General features: G+C 49.4%; 1 protein-coding gene and 1 long non-coding RNA gene across 8 annotated transcripts in view; one reads left to right on the top strand and one right to left on the bottom strand.

The window, feature by feature from the left end:
- RREB1 (ras responsive element binding protein 1) overlaps window positions 1-13,521 on the bottom strand; it is a 126,401-nt gene extending 112,880 nt beyond the window's left edge. For 2 of the 7 annotated variants that reach the window (XM_062617850.1, XM_062617845.1), the window contains exons 1-2: window positions 12,730-12,963; window positions 12,405-12,647 (exon numbers count right to left, since the gene is read on the bottom strand). Coding sequence is in view for 4 of the 7 variants with exons in the window: in XM_062617845.1 (XP_062473829.1) it covers window positions 12,405-12,612 (208 nt within the window). In the remaining 3 variants the exon portion in view is untranslated. Of the gene's footprint in view, window positions 1-11,586; window positions 12,090-12,404; window positions 12,695-12,729; window positions 12,968-13,232 lie in introns of those variants that run through there. The other 5 variants (XM_062617851.1, XM_062617855.1, XM_062617847.1 and 2 more) reach the window with 4 other exon arrangements.
- LOC134163208 (uncharacterized) lies at window positions 10,528-14,546 on the top strand. The gene is made up of 2 exons (XR_009964624.1): window positions 10,528-11,022; window positions 12,136-14,546. It is a non-coding gene; the product is annotated as an uncharacterized LOC134163208 (long non-coding RNA).
- Window positions 14,547-14,867: the final 321 nt, after the last annotated feature.

The following is a 14,867-nucleotide window of genomic DNA, read 5'->3' as shown; positions in this document are numbered from 1 at the left end:
GGCCCCCCGCACGTGGCACGGTGTCCCGAGGAGGAGTGCGGGTTGTGCTGACATCAGTGAGGCTCCGGGGGCCATCCCGGCAGCTGCTCCTGCTCCTGCTCCTGTGCGTGGCCCAGAGCCAAGCCGCTCTGCCGTTTTGGTGATGTTCCCTCCTGCCGGCTACCCCCGCTCCCTCCCACACGTCTGCAGGGTGCAGCGAGGTGGCCGGGACAGCCCTTCCCAGGAAACCTAGGCAAAGGGAAAGGGAAAAGAAGGCGGCTTTTCATGGGCAGCCCCTGGTGAGAAACACCCAAGTGATTTCTGACAGCCTGCTGTGGGTTGAAGGAGCTGTATGTAGTTTGGCTTCCCGGGCAGCCAAGGCCCCAGTCGCCCTTAGGACTTTGTCACTTAGAGGAAAAAAACACATGCTCTGTCCTCCGTCTCACCAAGCCCTGCAGCAGGCCCCGCTCCATACAGCTGTTGCCCTGTTTTAAAGCAGACCCATCCTTGGGGGCAGCTGCTCTCCAGCCAAATGATGATAGCAGAGCAGCAGAAAGCTCACCCAAAAGCACACCGCGGGTGCAAGACATCTTCCAGGCTCAGCAAAGGGGCCACTGCAGCACTTTTTCCTCCCTCAGCTGCTCCCCATAAGGGCATGAAGCAATGCAAGGGCAGGCGAGGCATGCCAGGGCACCTTTGGGCCCAGCCAGCCCCATGGAGGCTGGTTTTAGGCAGCTGGGTATCTGCAGCCAGTAATCCCAGCAGCAGGGAGCATCCCTGTGCTGAGCCACAGCCAGATCTGGGGAGTGAAAGGTGGCAGCCAAGCCAACTTCACGTACGCCCTCGGAGCCTGCAGCTCAGACCCCATGTCAAGATTAGGAAAGTATGCACACACAGAGAGCACATGAGCTGCTGGAGTACTTTTGTTTAACTCTTGCAGACACTGTATATTGAAGGAGTTTGGCCTCATGGCCACGTTTCTTGCCATCTCCCTTCAAAGCCAGCTCTCCTCAGGCAGCCAGACCTGTGACACTTCTTTGGGCTGAGCAATACCTGCTCAAGTAGGTCAGAAACTGAAGTCAGTGAGACAAGTTTGGAGCTGCAGCTCACATGGGTTAAAGATTCTGGCTTGTGTCGGGAATACTTTTTCTGGAAGTTAAATGCAGGCCCCAGTCCCGAAACGCTTCCTCCAACTTCACCCATGCCAGTATTTTGACTTAAATGGAACAACCTACTTAAGCAGAATTATATCTGTATTTAAAGTGTTTGCAGGATCAGTGCTTGGCTTCAAACAGACTTGCCTCTGACATACACACACATGGATGCAAACTGAAAAAAATGCCCTCAGAGCCACCAGGCTAAGCCTTGTTAAGACAGAAAGAAAAGGATAAAGACAACAACCCCCACCACAACACATGTAAAATTTACATCTGCGTATGTTGAAGAATGATTCACCAGGGCAAGAGAAATAGGGATGCCTGAAGGCTATGGCTGGAAGTGAGAGAATGGTCCCTAATACTGGGTTTATCTGGGCAAAGAGTCTCAAAACCAAGCCGATCTGTGCACTATCAGCACCAAAACCACTGATGATTCTGGGAGTCACATTTTAATGTTACCTCTTTAAAGGAGTAAGAATTTAAGTTCAGTAATGTTAGCAATCCTACACTGCAAAGAAACCCTGCTTTGGCCAAGAAACAAACTCAACTCCTTCCTTCTCCGTACCAAGCACAAAAGAAGGAGATACAAACACAAGTTTCCCTGGAACAAACCAGTCAAATTCATTCAAATCTTCCCGAAGCGCAACAGGGCAGAACCCATTCCTGTTCCCAGAGCTTATTACAGTAACATGACTAAACATGCTCAGCAGTCCAATGTGATAGGATGCATCCATTTGCTGATGCCAGAGAAAGATGCATGTCTCTGCTACATGGCACTGCTCTCTCAGGCTGCTTTTCAAAAGATGTTTTGAAAAGCAACCTGCTGCGTACATTCTTAACAAGTCATAGTATCACCGGCTGTACAAGTGTTTGACCTCTACTTGCTCTGCACTGTGGACAAAAATCTGACATCAGCTTATTCCAACCTTAGTAACACCAAACTGCTCTTACAAAGCTGTCTGGAACAGACCAAGACAACGCACTGATAAACTCCCAGAAGGACCCCCGGAGTGCTGAAAATGCAACTAGTTTAGCACATGAGCCCACATGTTTTAAATTTGGGTTGGTTTAATCCAAGTAAGTAACCTGATTAAAATGGGAGTCTTCTCTGGAGGTCTAATTTCTAGATGTTTCCATTACTCCGTATGCTTTCATGTTGTATAAACACAACAAACAGTACATACATCACTGTTGGGATGATTTAAGAATTCGGTTTAAAGCTACAACGCAAGTCACTCAAGGCAAGAGAGTTAAATTATTTTGTGAGTGGTGAGAACCACCAATTGTATTTCATTTCAGTCTTGGCAAGGTGACGTACTGAGGGTTGACATCTTTCTATTCCCAGTTTCTTCTTCTAATTTCTCAATTTCAGAACCTTTACATATGTCACATTTACATACAGACCTAAGGCAAAAGGAGCAAAAGGGAGAGAGAAGGATGTAGTCTGACTGTGATGCTTTAAAACATGTATCAATGCTAGGAGTGTATTTGCTTCTAAACTAAACAGCCAGACACAGACCCCAGAACACATGCAGCACCTATACTGCAAACTAGGAATTTTTGAGACCCTCCCAAATTCTGCCTAGCAACCAAAGCTCTCTATTTATAAGTGGACACCTCAGCAGCAGTACAGGTTCCCAGCATGCCTCAACCATGATATCTGGAAAGACTCCTCCATTGGGTAAGAAGATAGTTACAATTAAACATTTATAGTGAGGTAGTGCTGAGCGGGTCAGTTCCACAATGTGTTAGGTGGCTTTTCAAAACTTGGTAATTGAATGCTGATCCCTGCCCCGAAGAGTTTACAGTGTGGGAAATCAAAGCGTAACACTTGGCATCTGTATGCTGGGAATTAAACAAAGACCACCAGCAGCTCATTTCTGGGGTCTCTGGACTAGGCAGCTCATATAAACAGCCATTACTAGAAATAGTGGAAATTTTTAAATCAGCAGCCTGCACTTTCCTTACCCACATCTGTGCAGTCTGTTTGAATTACTAGCCGGGACAATAACTACAGCGCACAATTTGCACATGCTGCTGGCATCTTCTTGCCCATGGTACATTATTTTTGGCTGCACTACTTTTCAGCAATCGTCTTGAAAAGACAGTGAGCACACAAACTGAAACGTTTACTGCAAGTCAAGACCATTCAGGCAGTGCAGGCACAAGACACGCTGCCAGCACACAAGGTCAGAAGTCAGGCAACAAGCAGATCCTTCAGCACAGGGTCACCCAATACTCCAGGACCCTCCCAGGCAGTCATCAGTACATCTACTATGCAATAGTAGCACACACTGGCTATCAGACAGTCCACATGTGAGACTGTGGTGTTGCAGATCTACTAACCCGCATCTTTTTCTATGGAGATTAAGAGTTATGCAATGGTGTAAATAAAAACTCTGGCCCCAAACATGCAGGGGCCATCTCTGTCCCAGATCCATCCTCGGGGAGAATTCTCTACATTCCCCTTTTCCTACAGGGAAGGACAGGCCTGGGAAGGACAAGCCCTCCTCCTCCCACTCACCAGAGCAAATACACTCAAGGAAGTTAAAGCACAGCTTCTGGGATTTAGAAAAGGGATGCAGCAATGGCCACACTGCTACAGTGATGCCCAAAACCAGGATGGAAGAGAATTTAGTCACCTAGGCTATTACACTGCAAATTCAGTTTGCTGTTTATCAAGCAAGCTCCTAGAACAGAACCGCTGACTTTGTAACTACACCTGTAGGAATTTCAAGCACCAGAAAAGTACAAAGACACTATTAGTGCTTCAATTTTTTTAAAGTTTCCTGGCATCTTTCATGCTGTGAATGCTCAAGAGCTTTCAGCTGTATATACCCCACATGTAATCTTAGTCCAGTGAAGCCTGGAAGAATTTTGCTGTCGATTTAAATGAAGCCATGTTTTCCACATCTACATACTATTTGCACATCTACTGATTTATTAAATACATAACAGCAACGACGTTGGGCCACGATCTGTGTTCCGCTTGGCCCACTTTTCTGTGAACACCTTGTTTGCTGATTTTTGAGCATTTGAAATGAATACCTTACCATTTATTTCTATCTTTCTTGAGGAAAAGGGAGCCATGGAAAATCCTTAGTCACTAGATTTAAAGAACTTATAAGTTCCAAAAGCTTTGCAAGTCAAGACTGGGAGCTGCTCGAACTGCAGTTAGTACAGCTGCACAGTTTACAGAATCCACCAGTTCCTTCCTGCAGAGTTTACAATCTGCACGGCTTCCTCCCAAGGTAACCAGCATCCACTGAGGTACAGATCATCTCACTCACCCATAGAAATTCACCTCCTGGTGAGGGCAAACGTGGTGGCCACTTCACACTCAGCTAAAAGATGCTGCCATTTCCCAAAAAGGAGGACTGAAGGCAGAGGATGGAGAAGACTTCTCCCCCAAAGTATAGGTAGCACCGATATGAAAATAAATTCTTTGCTATTTAAAGAAAAAGCACAGTTTCCAACAATGAACCAAGTTTACGCAAGGGAAATAGGGGCACTGTGATGTAGCTCTCTTCACCTTCTGCAACATGGACACCTAAGCTACTGCCAGTTCACAGACTGCTAGGAAACCTTACCAAGCAGAAAAGCCACCAATCTGCTGTAAAATCTGGAAGTTGCTCCAACACTTGTTCCAGAAGTTGCCAAGGACCACAGCTTTGAACCTTACTTGGAAATGTAGTAAGATGTACTAAGCAACACCTGGCTGGGCCATCGGGTAAGGAGGAAGAACAGATGGTACATGCAGCCATTAGAAAAGCAGACCAAAAGAAATATACCCTCCAAATCAACTAAACACAAGGCATAAGTTACATCTCTTGTAACACACTTGCGATTGTACTCATACTTCTTCCCCTGGAAAATACAATCAAACCTCACAAATGGAAGCCCTTAGTAACCCAGCTACACCTCTTCCACCACCAGCCTCTATGGCACACACTTCCACTTCCTGGACCTTCAGCATCTCACTTAAAAAGCAAGCCTCCTCCTGCAGCCCTCCTTCCTTCTACCCAAAAGCATCAGGATGCATAGACAGCAAAATACCTGAGTTGTGCTGCAAATTATCTGGGTAAACACCAATTCAGGATACCTTAATGCTTTTGGGGAAGAAGAGAAGGCGAAGCAGGCAAGCACATGCACAAGATACCACAGCCGCCTGTTGTCCTCAATACACAGGCAATTGCACCAGCATCAGAAAAAAAAATACACACACAAATCAAGAACAGCACACAGGTATTCATGTCCTGGCTGCTTCTCATATTCTCAAAACACTGAGAACAATGTACATAATGAACTTAAATTAACGAAGAGAATGCATTTTGTGTAACAAAAAGAGGAACTTGAACTAAGCTCTTTCCCCTATGCAAAGCTGTGAGTGGTCCAAATTAAAAGGGATGTTACTCCCTAAAGGAAATGCAGGGAAGTACTTCTGCTTATTGGTGCAAAATCCAAAGCAATTCTCCCTTGACCAAGCTGTAACGTTATCAGTGTGAAGGAGTACGGCCTGAACACAGGAATGGAATTTACTGCTGTGATGCAGGGCTCTGAGCAAAGCACTCCCAGGTACCAATACACCTGAACACTGACATCACCTACTGTACGAAACAGGACTAACAAGGGCTCGAGTTAAAGCCAGCTAACCACACACAGCAGCAGCAGAGGCCAACTATGCTTCCAACGTGAACAGTCTGCTTCTCTTACCCTTAGAGAGGAAGCACATACCTAAATTAACTAAAAAAAGGCCTGTCAGCGGCTGATCATCCTCCATTTTCAAAGGGCGGATGATGCAGGACACCCATTCCTAAAACACCTACGAGCACATTTCTGCTGTTTCAAGAAAGCACATGCTAACACCTGTTAAAATACCCACCAGGAGATGACAAGTGGAGAAGTCTTACATGTATCAGAGGCTGGCAATTCCACTATTATCCACAACGTACATTTCCCTTTTAGAATCAAATTAACAAGTCACTTGCTCACATCACATAGAAAATGCCCAAGATGCTAAACATACTTTTTATCCAGAGTGACTTAAAAGTAAAAATTCGGTGTTTCAAAGCTGGCAGAAATTACACTAGGAAGTCACTTGGCCATTGTGTGCAAGCAGCTTTCCCACACTTTCTGAGAGCTCTACACAAATAGCATCCCTCCTGCAAATGGATCTTCAAAGCAACTTCAGGCAGCAGGATGAGGGGATGTCTTCTTCAAAAGGAAAGGGATCTCTCGAAATCCTGAGATTAAACAAGTTTAAGAACAAACCATTTTTGCTTTATGAAGGTTAGGTTCAGGAAAACAGTGGACTTTGAAAGTTGCATTCCATATGTTTCTATGGAAAGATCGGCAGGGGAGATGGGAGAGGTAATCAAGGCCTGAAAGACCTCCCTCTCTAATAGTCCTTGGAATACCTATTTTAGTGCAAGAGCCTAACAGTGCCGTGGGGGATTTTGACAGTTTTCCCTGACTGTAGCACCTTTGAGGGTGGCTGTGACTCTGCAGGTGAATCCTGTTGTTAAAACAGCAGCCTTTCTCTACATCTTTAAAGAGGTATTCAGATTTTCTTAGCCTTACTTAGTTGAATCACCCTGAATAAACAGTCTCCACCCATCAACTACTTATTTTGTGTAAAGCACCTATTCAAAGGCAACCACCTTTATTGATTGCCAAGCTGAAATGGCACCATTAAAAAGAAAAATAAAGGCAGGATACAGCAGAAGGCCTGTGTTGTTTCTGAAGGAAGCACAGGTCCAGGCGCTGCAACAGGGCAATTCCTTTCTCACTGCAGGAGGCTGCTCTAACAGGTTTAACACCAGCACAGCCACAAGCCAAATATCCCACTGACTCTTCTCCCTTTAGTCCAGGCTCTTTTCCTTGTTCTGACCCTTTTCCAGCACACGTAAAAGTCATCCAGCAGGAGTTCACAGCATATGCCCTAGCTGGCAATTATTTGTACTTTTAACATTACATAATACAGCATTAGTACCAGCTCTGAGTAAGTTTTGTCACCCTGCTCCGAGTAAAATCCTGAGGGAAAGGGGTTGAGATGCTTTGGTACTACTGCCTTGGAAGCCCACGCTCTTCCAAGTCTCTGGCCCTCAAATGCTGCTATTCAAAACAGAGGGATAGGGTGGAGTGGAGGGAACACCTTCAGGTGGGAGAAACATCATGACTGGCAGACATCAAAGATAAGCCATCATCAGATTTCCTGCACCCAAGAAGAATAAAGAGCCAGTGCTCCTGGAATTCCTGTTCAGAAGAAGTACCCCAGAACAAAGCCAGCACTTCCACCTCAGCCAACCTCACCTATTTTCACTTGTAATCAAACGCTGATAACCAAACCTGGCCTGGCAAAGCTCTGCAAGCTTCAAGCCCTTCCTGGCACCACACAGATAGCTAACTTTTCAGTGTACGACCAGAAAGCAGCACTTCCAGAGATACCAAGGTCCTGCCTTTGAAATCACTGCCTATAATAGATGCTTCTAAGTAGAGGGGGAGGGATGAGAGGGGAAAGCCGCAGCTCCCATAGGTGCTGCTTTACATAGGATACTAAAAGCAAAACAAAATATGCCAACACACAGAGAAAGGATTCCTCTGGCCAAAGAAAACCTGCTTTAACTGCTGAACAAATTGGCAAGTCAGATCTCCCACCCCCAAAAAAAGAAACGAGCTGTTGCATGGCTTCGGAAGGCGATTCCTTCTCACCAAAGTTTACATCTGCTCCTTGAGGCACTTCCCAGCAAAGCTGCAGGGTACCTGAGCACTCCCATCTACTGTGAAGCTGCACTCAAAAGAACACAAAGCAGTTCCTGGCCCCTTTCCAAGCTGCAGGAATACTCTTGGAAAAATGCATTTTAAAGCTGCAATCCCATGACTGACCGTCTTTCTTGAATTCAGAAAGGAGGTAGAAGAAGACAGAGAGCAACAGGCATTCTCACTGCCTTCAGGAGAACTGAAAGCAGCACTACCATCCTCCCCTATAGACAATCACCTCCCAAGGAAAAAGCTACCACATCATCAAGGCAGCCTTCTCAAACTGGTCCAGTAACATGGTCCAATAATACACTCATTTAAGAACAACCTTTATTTCACTGAAAGAAGAAGACATGATTTCACATGTTTTAAGAGTGTACACCTAAAACACAGATTTCCAAACTTAGGCATCATTCATCAAAAAGTTAAAAGGGGCTTTTTCTGCACACGCATGGATTTCAGACCAACAGGATTTACTTGTTTTCTGCCTGTTCCCGGGGAACCTCTGCAGTTTCTTTTTTTCCCAAGACTGTCCCTACAGGCTGCTATCCAACATATATCAGATGCTCCTGGAGCAACAGATAACTCTGGAAGGACATTTGCAAAGGGCACAAATAGAGGGCCCAATGCTGGTAAGACTGAGGCATACTGGGGGAGGGTGGATTTACTCCTGTATGTCCATAACTTTAACACTCAACTCGGTCCCCTGGAAGGTTTTATTCATGCATCTAAGTACTTTTTCCCAGATGTTTCAGTATCAAAAAATTTATTTTAAGTAAATTAAAAAATTACTGCAACTTAAAAAGTGAGTCCCTTACAAAAACGCTGAGGTTAATTTTAGCATCCTTCTGTTTAGCTGCTTAGCAACACTTATCCTATGACCTTCTAAGCACCACCTACTTTTGCAGGGGATAATGAATATAATCAAAGGGATTTATCTATATGTTTTTAATCTATACAGTGTAAGTACATGAACAGTTTTTATTTAAATGAGAAATCCAATAGAGAGCAACCCAAACTATTTCTGCTTAAGAAGAAACTTTCACAGACTAAAGTCAAGCTACTGTTACGACTGCAGTGTAACTCTGACATCGGCAAAGTGATAAAATCCTTAAGGATTGGGAAAAGCACTACAGAAGCCAGCGTTTGTATGCCTTGGGGGACACTACACGTGCCTTTGGTACCAAAGGAGATTATAGGTATCACCAACAGGTAATGAAAACACCCAGTTTCCCCAGTTTGGAAACTTCAAGAATCTCCTGACCCTCAAAATCAGAACAAAAAGCCACTTGGTCAGAGGGACACTAAACACTGTAAAGAGTGAAGAATGGGCACACAACCTGGGTGAGCTGAGCCAGAATAAGATGTTTCACTACACTGAAGCCTGCAAGCAAATAAAGCTTCAAACACCCAGGTCTGGGTGCAAACAAACAAACAAAAAAAAATCAACAATTGCTAAAACCAGTCAGCAAACACCCTGTTATATTCTGTCTTAACACCAAGCCAAAAACGCATGTATTTATCATTATTAAAAGACATGTGTAAGAGTGGCTACATAAACAGTCACTCCCGATGGACAAACAACAGGTTAACAACTAGAAGCTGCAAAATTAGAGCAAAAGTTTAATTGATCATACTTGAAGGATGGTATTTTTAACTATATGACATGAACTGAGTTCCAAATATGACTGAGAGGAGGATGAAGGTAAAGGAGTAACTAGAGGCCGCATCGTGCCAAGCACAGCTGCCCCGCAGCAAGAGAGGAGGCTGGATGTGTCCCTCTGCAGCAGGTGAGGGGGAGCCCTGGTACTCTGATTGATTGGATGATGGATTCATGCTGTTCCTGGGTTTCTAACAAACAAAAGGGCCTATTCTTCCCTGGATGTACCCAGCTCCCGTTAAAGCTAATCGGCATTATGCAGGCACACCAAGAAAAGACTATATACCCTTAAGTCTTCAAAGAGAAAATTAAAACCTAAAACAAATATGGCTGGCATGACCCTGAGTCACTGCATCCCTTTCACGCACGCTGACCCTGTGGAAAACAGGAACTGCAGTAACAAAACTCAGTGCTCATGTCAAAACGACAGACCTCAACGAAAAACTTCAGCCATCATTAACAGCTGTCTACTGTGCACTGCAGGGGTGACAAGGCGGTGTTATTTAGCAACTGCTCCTGTCGTTAATAAGCATTTTTGTTTCTCCCAAGGCACAGCGTTGGATGTTGGAATGGTAAGAAACATCAGCCGCATCTGCCTTCTCTCCACGGTCCCCAAATCACACTGAACTAGGAGTTTTAACTACCTTCTCAAACGGGTAACCACACCAGATCTTATCTGCAACAGCAGACAGGGGAAAGAGGGAGTCGGGAATCCAAACCGGATGGTTGGTGTGTCTCCCCCTTCCCACCAGAAATCGGTGATTCCAGGGCAGGATGCTGGCTCCTCGCCGGGCAGGACCAGAGCATCAGCTTCGGGCCGGACACCCCGGGATGGCCGTGGGAGGGCAGCGGGCACGGAGGCGACCAGTGGGGGCCTCCGTGGGGTGCGCAGCGCAGCGGGGCAGGCAGGGAAAAGTGCTGAGCCAGGAGAAGCGCTCTCCGCCTCCTCCTGCTGCGTAACGAGGCCAGGATGCCAAGCAGGCGAAGATACGGAGAGGTGAAACAGGGAACATTAAGGAAGGGAGGGGGGAAAAGCAGGGAAAAGAGGAAAAAATGAAAAAACTCAAGCGTACGTGCGGAGGGGAGAGGCGGGGAGAAGTGCAGGGAGAAGAAGCCAGAGGAAACTTATCTGCGACATGACAAAGTTCAATCCACCGCCCTCCCTCCTCTGCTGAAAGAAAAGTTGCAGCATCTCGCCGCTCCGGGGCCCGGCCCGGCCCGGCTCTGCCCCTCTGCCCCACAGCCCCCGCGCCCGGCCCAGCCCGGTACCCCAGAGCCCCGCACCGGGGCGATGGAGGAAACATCCCAGCCCCGTGTACGATTAACTGGGCGGAAGGCTCTGCCTCACATCCTCACCGCGGAGCCAAGGAGGGGAAAGAGGAGGGGGTGTCTCCGGGCCCGTAGCAACGGCGATGGGTCGCCTGAGAGACGGGTCGCGGCTGCAGCCAGTCCGCACCGGGCACGGCGGTACAGGCCGGGGGGGGATGGAAAGGGGGGCGAAACTTTGTTTTCACCCGAAGCTCCGGCGCTGCGGGGGGTAACTCCACTGTCCCCCCGGCAAGATGGGGAAGAAGGGGGCAAGAGCGACCCCGGGACGGACCCCCCACCCCCGCCGTCCATCCGCCTCGGATGCTGCCCAGCTTCTTCCTGTAGTGGTGACGCCGCCCAGGAGTCCCTGCCCGCCGCTGGCCTCGCCGCGTTGGGATGTGCTGCTGGCACCGCATAAAGGCAGCGGGACGGGGGGGACCCGCTGGGGGCAGCGATCCCCCACCCCATCTACTTCCCCCAGGGCCTGGCTCCCCCCGCCTCCTAGCAGGCCGGGAGGGGAAAGGACACGCACGTCGCTACCCGGGGGGGGGGGGGAGGGGGGAGAGAAGTTTGGAGTTGGGGGATAAAGCGGAGGAAAGTGGATAAAATAGACTAAAATAAAGATATGGGGGGGGGGGAGAGGCGCCGGCAGAGGTACGGGGAAAGGGCAGGCAGGGCCGGCGTAAAGTCAGAGGAGAGATGCGCGGCGCAAGGCGGCTCTACCTGCGACGAAGGGTCGCCTTCATCACAACTTCCCAGCGCCGGAGCGGCCCTCCCGTCCGGGAAAAGCGGGCAGGGGCCGCCGCGGGACCCGCCGCCGCTGCCGGCGGCAGGAAAAGCAGCCCGGAGGAAAAGTTTAAAAGGCAAAGCGGCTGCGGGCTCTGGAGCGAGCCGGGCTAGAAGATGTTGCTTCCTCGCAGCCCCATCCAAATTGTGGCGGTGGCTGGTTAAAAATAAACTTTGCAGCAGGAGGAGGGGGGGATGATCTGGCCGGATTCCTGAGCTCAGACGGTTTAATATGGATGAGCATCAGGTCCTGAAGGCAAAACGCCGCGGCTGGTGCCGCTGGTTGGTAGAAAGTCTGCAACAGGGAAGGGGGAGAGAGGAAAAAAAAAAAGAGAAAAAAAAAAATCCAGGAGCCGCGGAGGGAGGAGAGGAGAGGGAGGAGCGGGGGAAGGGAAGGGAAGAGGGAGGCTGCACGAACTCATCATCATCTCCACCGCTGCCAGCCAAACTTTTTTCCTCCTCTTCCTTTTCTTTTTTTTTTTTTAGGAAACTTTTCCTCCTTTAAAAACCGTTTCAGTTGTTTAAAGAACTCTCACGACCGGCCGACACGCTGCGACCCCGCGCCCTCCCCGGCCCGGGAGAGCATTTTTCCCTCTTTCCCCCCCCCCCCCCCATCACCAACCCTCCCGAAGAAAAAGAAGGAAAGAGAGAGACCCCTCTGGAGCTCGGTCAGCTCCTGCCCTTTGTGAGGGAGGGAGGGAGGGAGAGAGGGAAAGAGAGAAGGAGCGCGGCGGCGGTCCCCCCGCGGTACTTACGCCGGACTTTGCTGGGGCTGGGCTGCTTGCGCCGCGACATGCCGGGAGGATGGGCCGCCGGGGGGGGGCGCGGGGACGCGCCGGTGAGAACGGAGAGGGAGGGGGGTGGTGTGTGGGGTGTGTGTGGAGCGCGCACGGGAGGGAGCCGCAAAGTTGTTCCGGAAAAAGGAATCAAAATGGCGTTTCTGTGGATGTGTGCAAAGTTCATCAACTCCGCGCGAACTTCCCGTCCTCCGCGCCTCCCTGGAGGGGAGAGATGGGCACGGTTAGGGACCCCGCCGCGCCGCGCCCGCCCCCTGCCCGCCCCCCGCGCTGCCCCGCGCACCCTGATAAGGAGACACATCACGTGTCGCCCCGGCTCCTCTCCCGGGGACCGCCTGTTGCACGCAGCATCTCTCGCTCGCCCTCGCCGCGGGGAGGGGCGCCCCTCCGGACAGACAGCAGCGAGCACGGCCCCGGCCCCCCCCCCCTCCCCGCACCGGCCCGGCCTCGCCTCCGCCCGCCCCCCGGCAGCGCCGCGCCGGGATGCCCCAGGCCGGCGGGGGGGCGGCCAGGTGCCACGCGGCGCTCCGTGACACCCCCCCCTCCCCGTCGCTCCGCGCCCGCGGGGCTCCCCCGCCCTGTCCCTCTCTTCTCTCCCGCGGGGCTCTCCGCTGTTCTCCCTCCCGAGCGTGCGTGTCCCCCGGCAGCCGGCGTGCGCTCGGCGCTGGAGCGCATCCGGAGCGGCCGCGCAGCCGGCTGCCGGCTTTAGGAGTTCATCGGGGCTCTCCGCTGGCCGTGGAAATGTCTGTGCATCATCCTCCTCCTCCTGCCAGCCCGGCGCCTCACCAGGTACAGCGGCCGCAGGCAGGAGCCCGCCGCTCCGGTCGCAGAACTCAGCTTCTTGCGTTGGTTGGTTTGTTTTGTTTCCTTAGGAAACTTTCGTCCTTGCGCGTTTCGGGTCTCTGTGGGGGTCACTCATCCACCCGGCTGCCGGAACCTGAAGGACGTGAAATCCAAAGAGAGCCAGCACATCAGCAGAGGAACCGGAGGTCCAAATATCCCCGTGGCTAATCAAAGGAGACTGGGACGTTTGCAACCAGAGGTAGTTAAGAGGCTGCACAGGCGCGGTGTGTGGCACTGCACGTATGGTCCTTCCCGGCACCGTCACTGCAGGGGAAGCTCAAAGGTGTAGAAGGCTCAACAAGTGATGGAGATGTGTTCAGAGTCTCGGGGATTGCACTTTAAAGCCCGTACCGGCTTAGAGTTATGTGACAAATAATAATAACAGTACGGGAAAATAACGTAGCTGGAAATACTCCATCCTGAAAGCTCGATGGGGGAGGGGGGGGGGGGGGAAGCAAAGCAAGGGTGAGTGGGGATAATGGGGATGGGAGGAACCGGTTTACACTTGAAGGAAATGGTTATTTGCACGATTTCTAGAGCTATTAAAAACCCAGGCCTTTTAAAGCTGTTACTGGTGAGATGGAAACTGAAGTCACAGGCTGTTTCTCAAAAAAATCAAGTCCTGGCCTGTAAGTGAAAGGCTGGTACCAGTTTACGTGGTATCCTATCTCCTGGTTGAAAAGGGATTCACATGGAAAGGAGGGCTAAATTCCTGGTATGTGGCAGCAAGCCCTCAACCAGCTCTTTTCACAGTCTTTTGTCTTTAAGGTGTCATTATTGATTTCCTTTGAACCATTCTTTTCAAATACTGGATGAAGGCATAAGGTCAAGAACCCACAGGACCTGTCTCAAAGACATGCGCTGTGCTTCTTGTCAGGAATAACCCTCTTCCCTTCCAAGTGAAACACCTGCAGGTCTGGTGATACAGAACCTGGCAATGCCAAACGTGCAAGCCCAAGAGGTGCACACGTGTGTATTCAGGACACGAACCTGCAGCTTTAACTTACGTGTGCTTGTTGTCGTGGCTGTTTCTGCAGGCTGAATTTTCTGTCAGCCGGATTTTGTGCGGTATTATACATGAGCTTTGCGTATAAATTTCAACACTATTCAGCTTTGTTAAAGCAGGGTTGCTGACTGACAGAACAGCTACATAATAGCCAAGTTTGCCGCTAATATTGCCTGCAATATTAGGGGCAAACATTAGAAAGTGCATTTTGATTGTTATGTTACAATGTTCTTATTTTACAAAACAAACAATTGAGAAATCATTAACAATAAATTCATTGCAAGGTATCTTTAACTTTTTCATCTCTGTCCCTGTTAACACCTGGCCAACCCACAGAGGCAGAACTGCTGGTGAGTCCAACAGCTCTATAGCCAGCTTACATCTTTACTTCAGTATTTCTAGTGGTCATGCATGAGATTAAACAATAACCTGAGCAGTTTCCCATCACAAGCTCAGCCCTTAAAGCATGTTATTCCCATTGGCAGGCTGCAGGGATTTAAGCCTGTGTGGCGCATCCATATAAACTGGTGGAGATTAGGCCTACGAGTTTACAACCTCAGGCCTTGTTTGCA

Source organism: Pezoporus occidentalis, unplaced genomic scaffold (assembly GCF_034315485.1).
Source record: "Pezoporus occidentalis ecotype Australia unplaced genomic scaffold, CSIRO_AGI_Poc_V1 ctg2, whole genome shotgun sequence".
NCBI lineage: Eukaryota > Metazoa > Chordata > Aves > Psittaciformes > Psittacidae > Pezoporus > Pezoporus occidentalis.
This window is presented reverse-complemented; position numbering and strand designations above follow the sequence as displayed.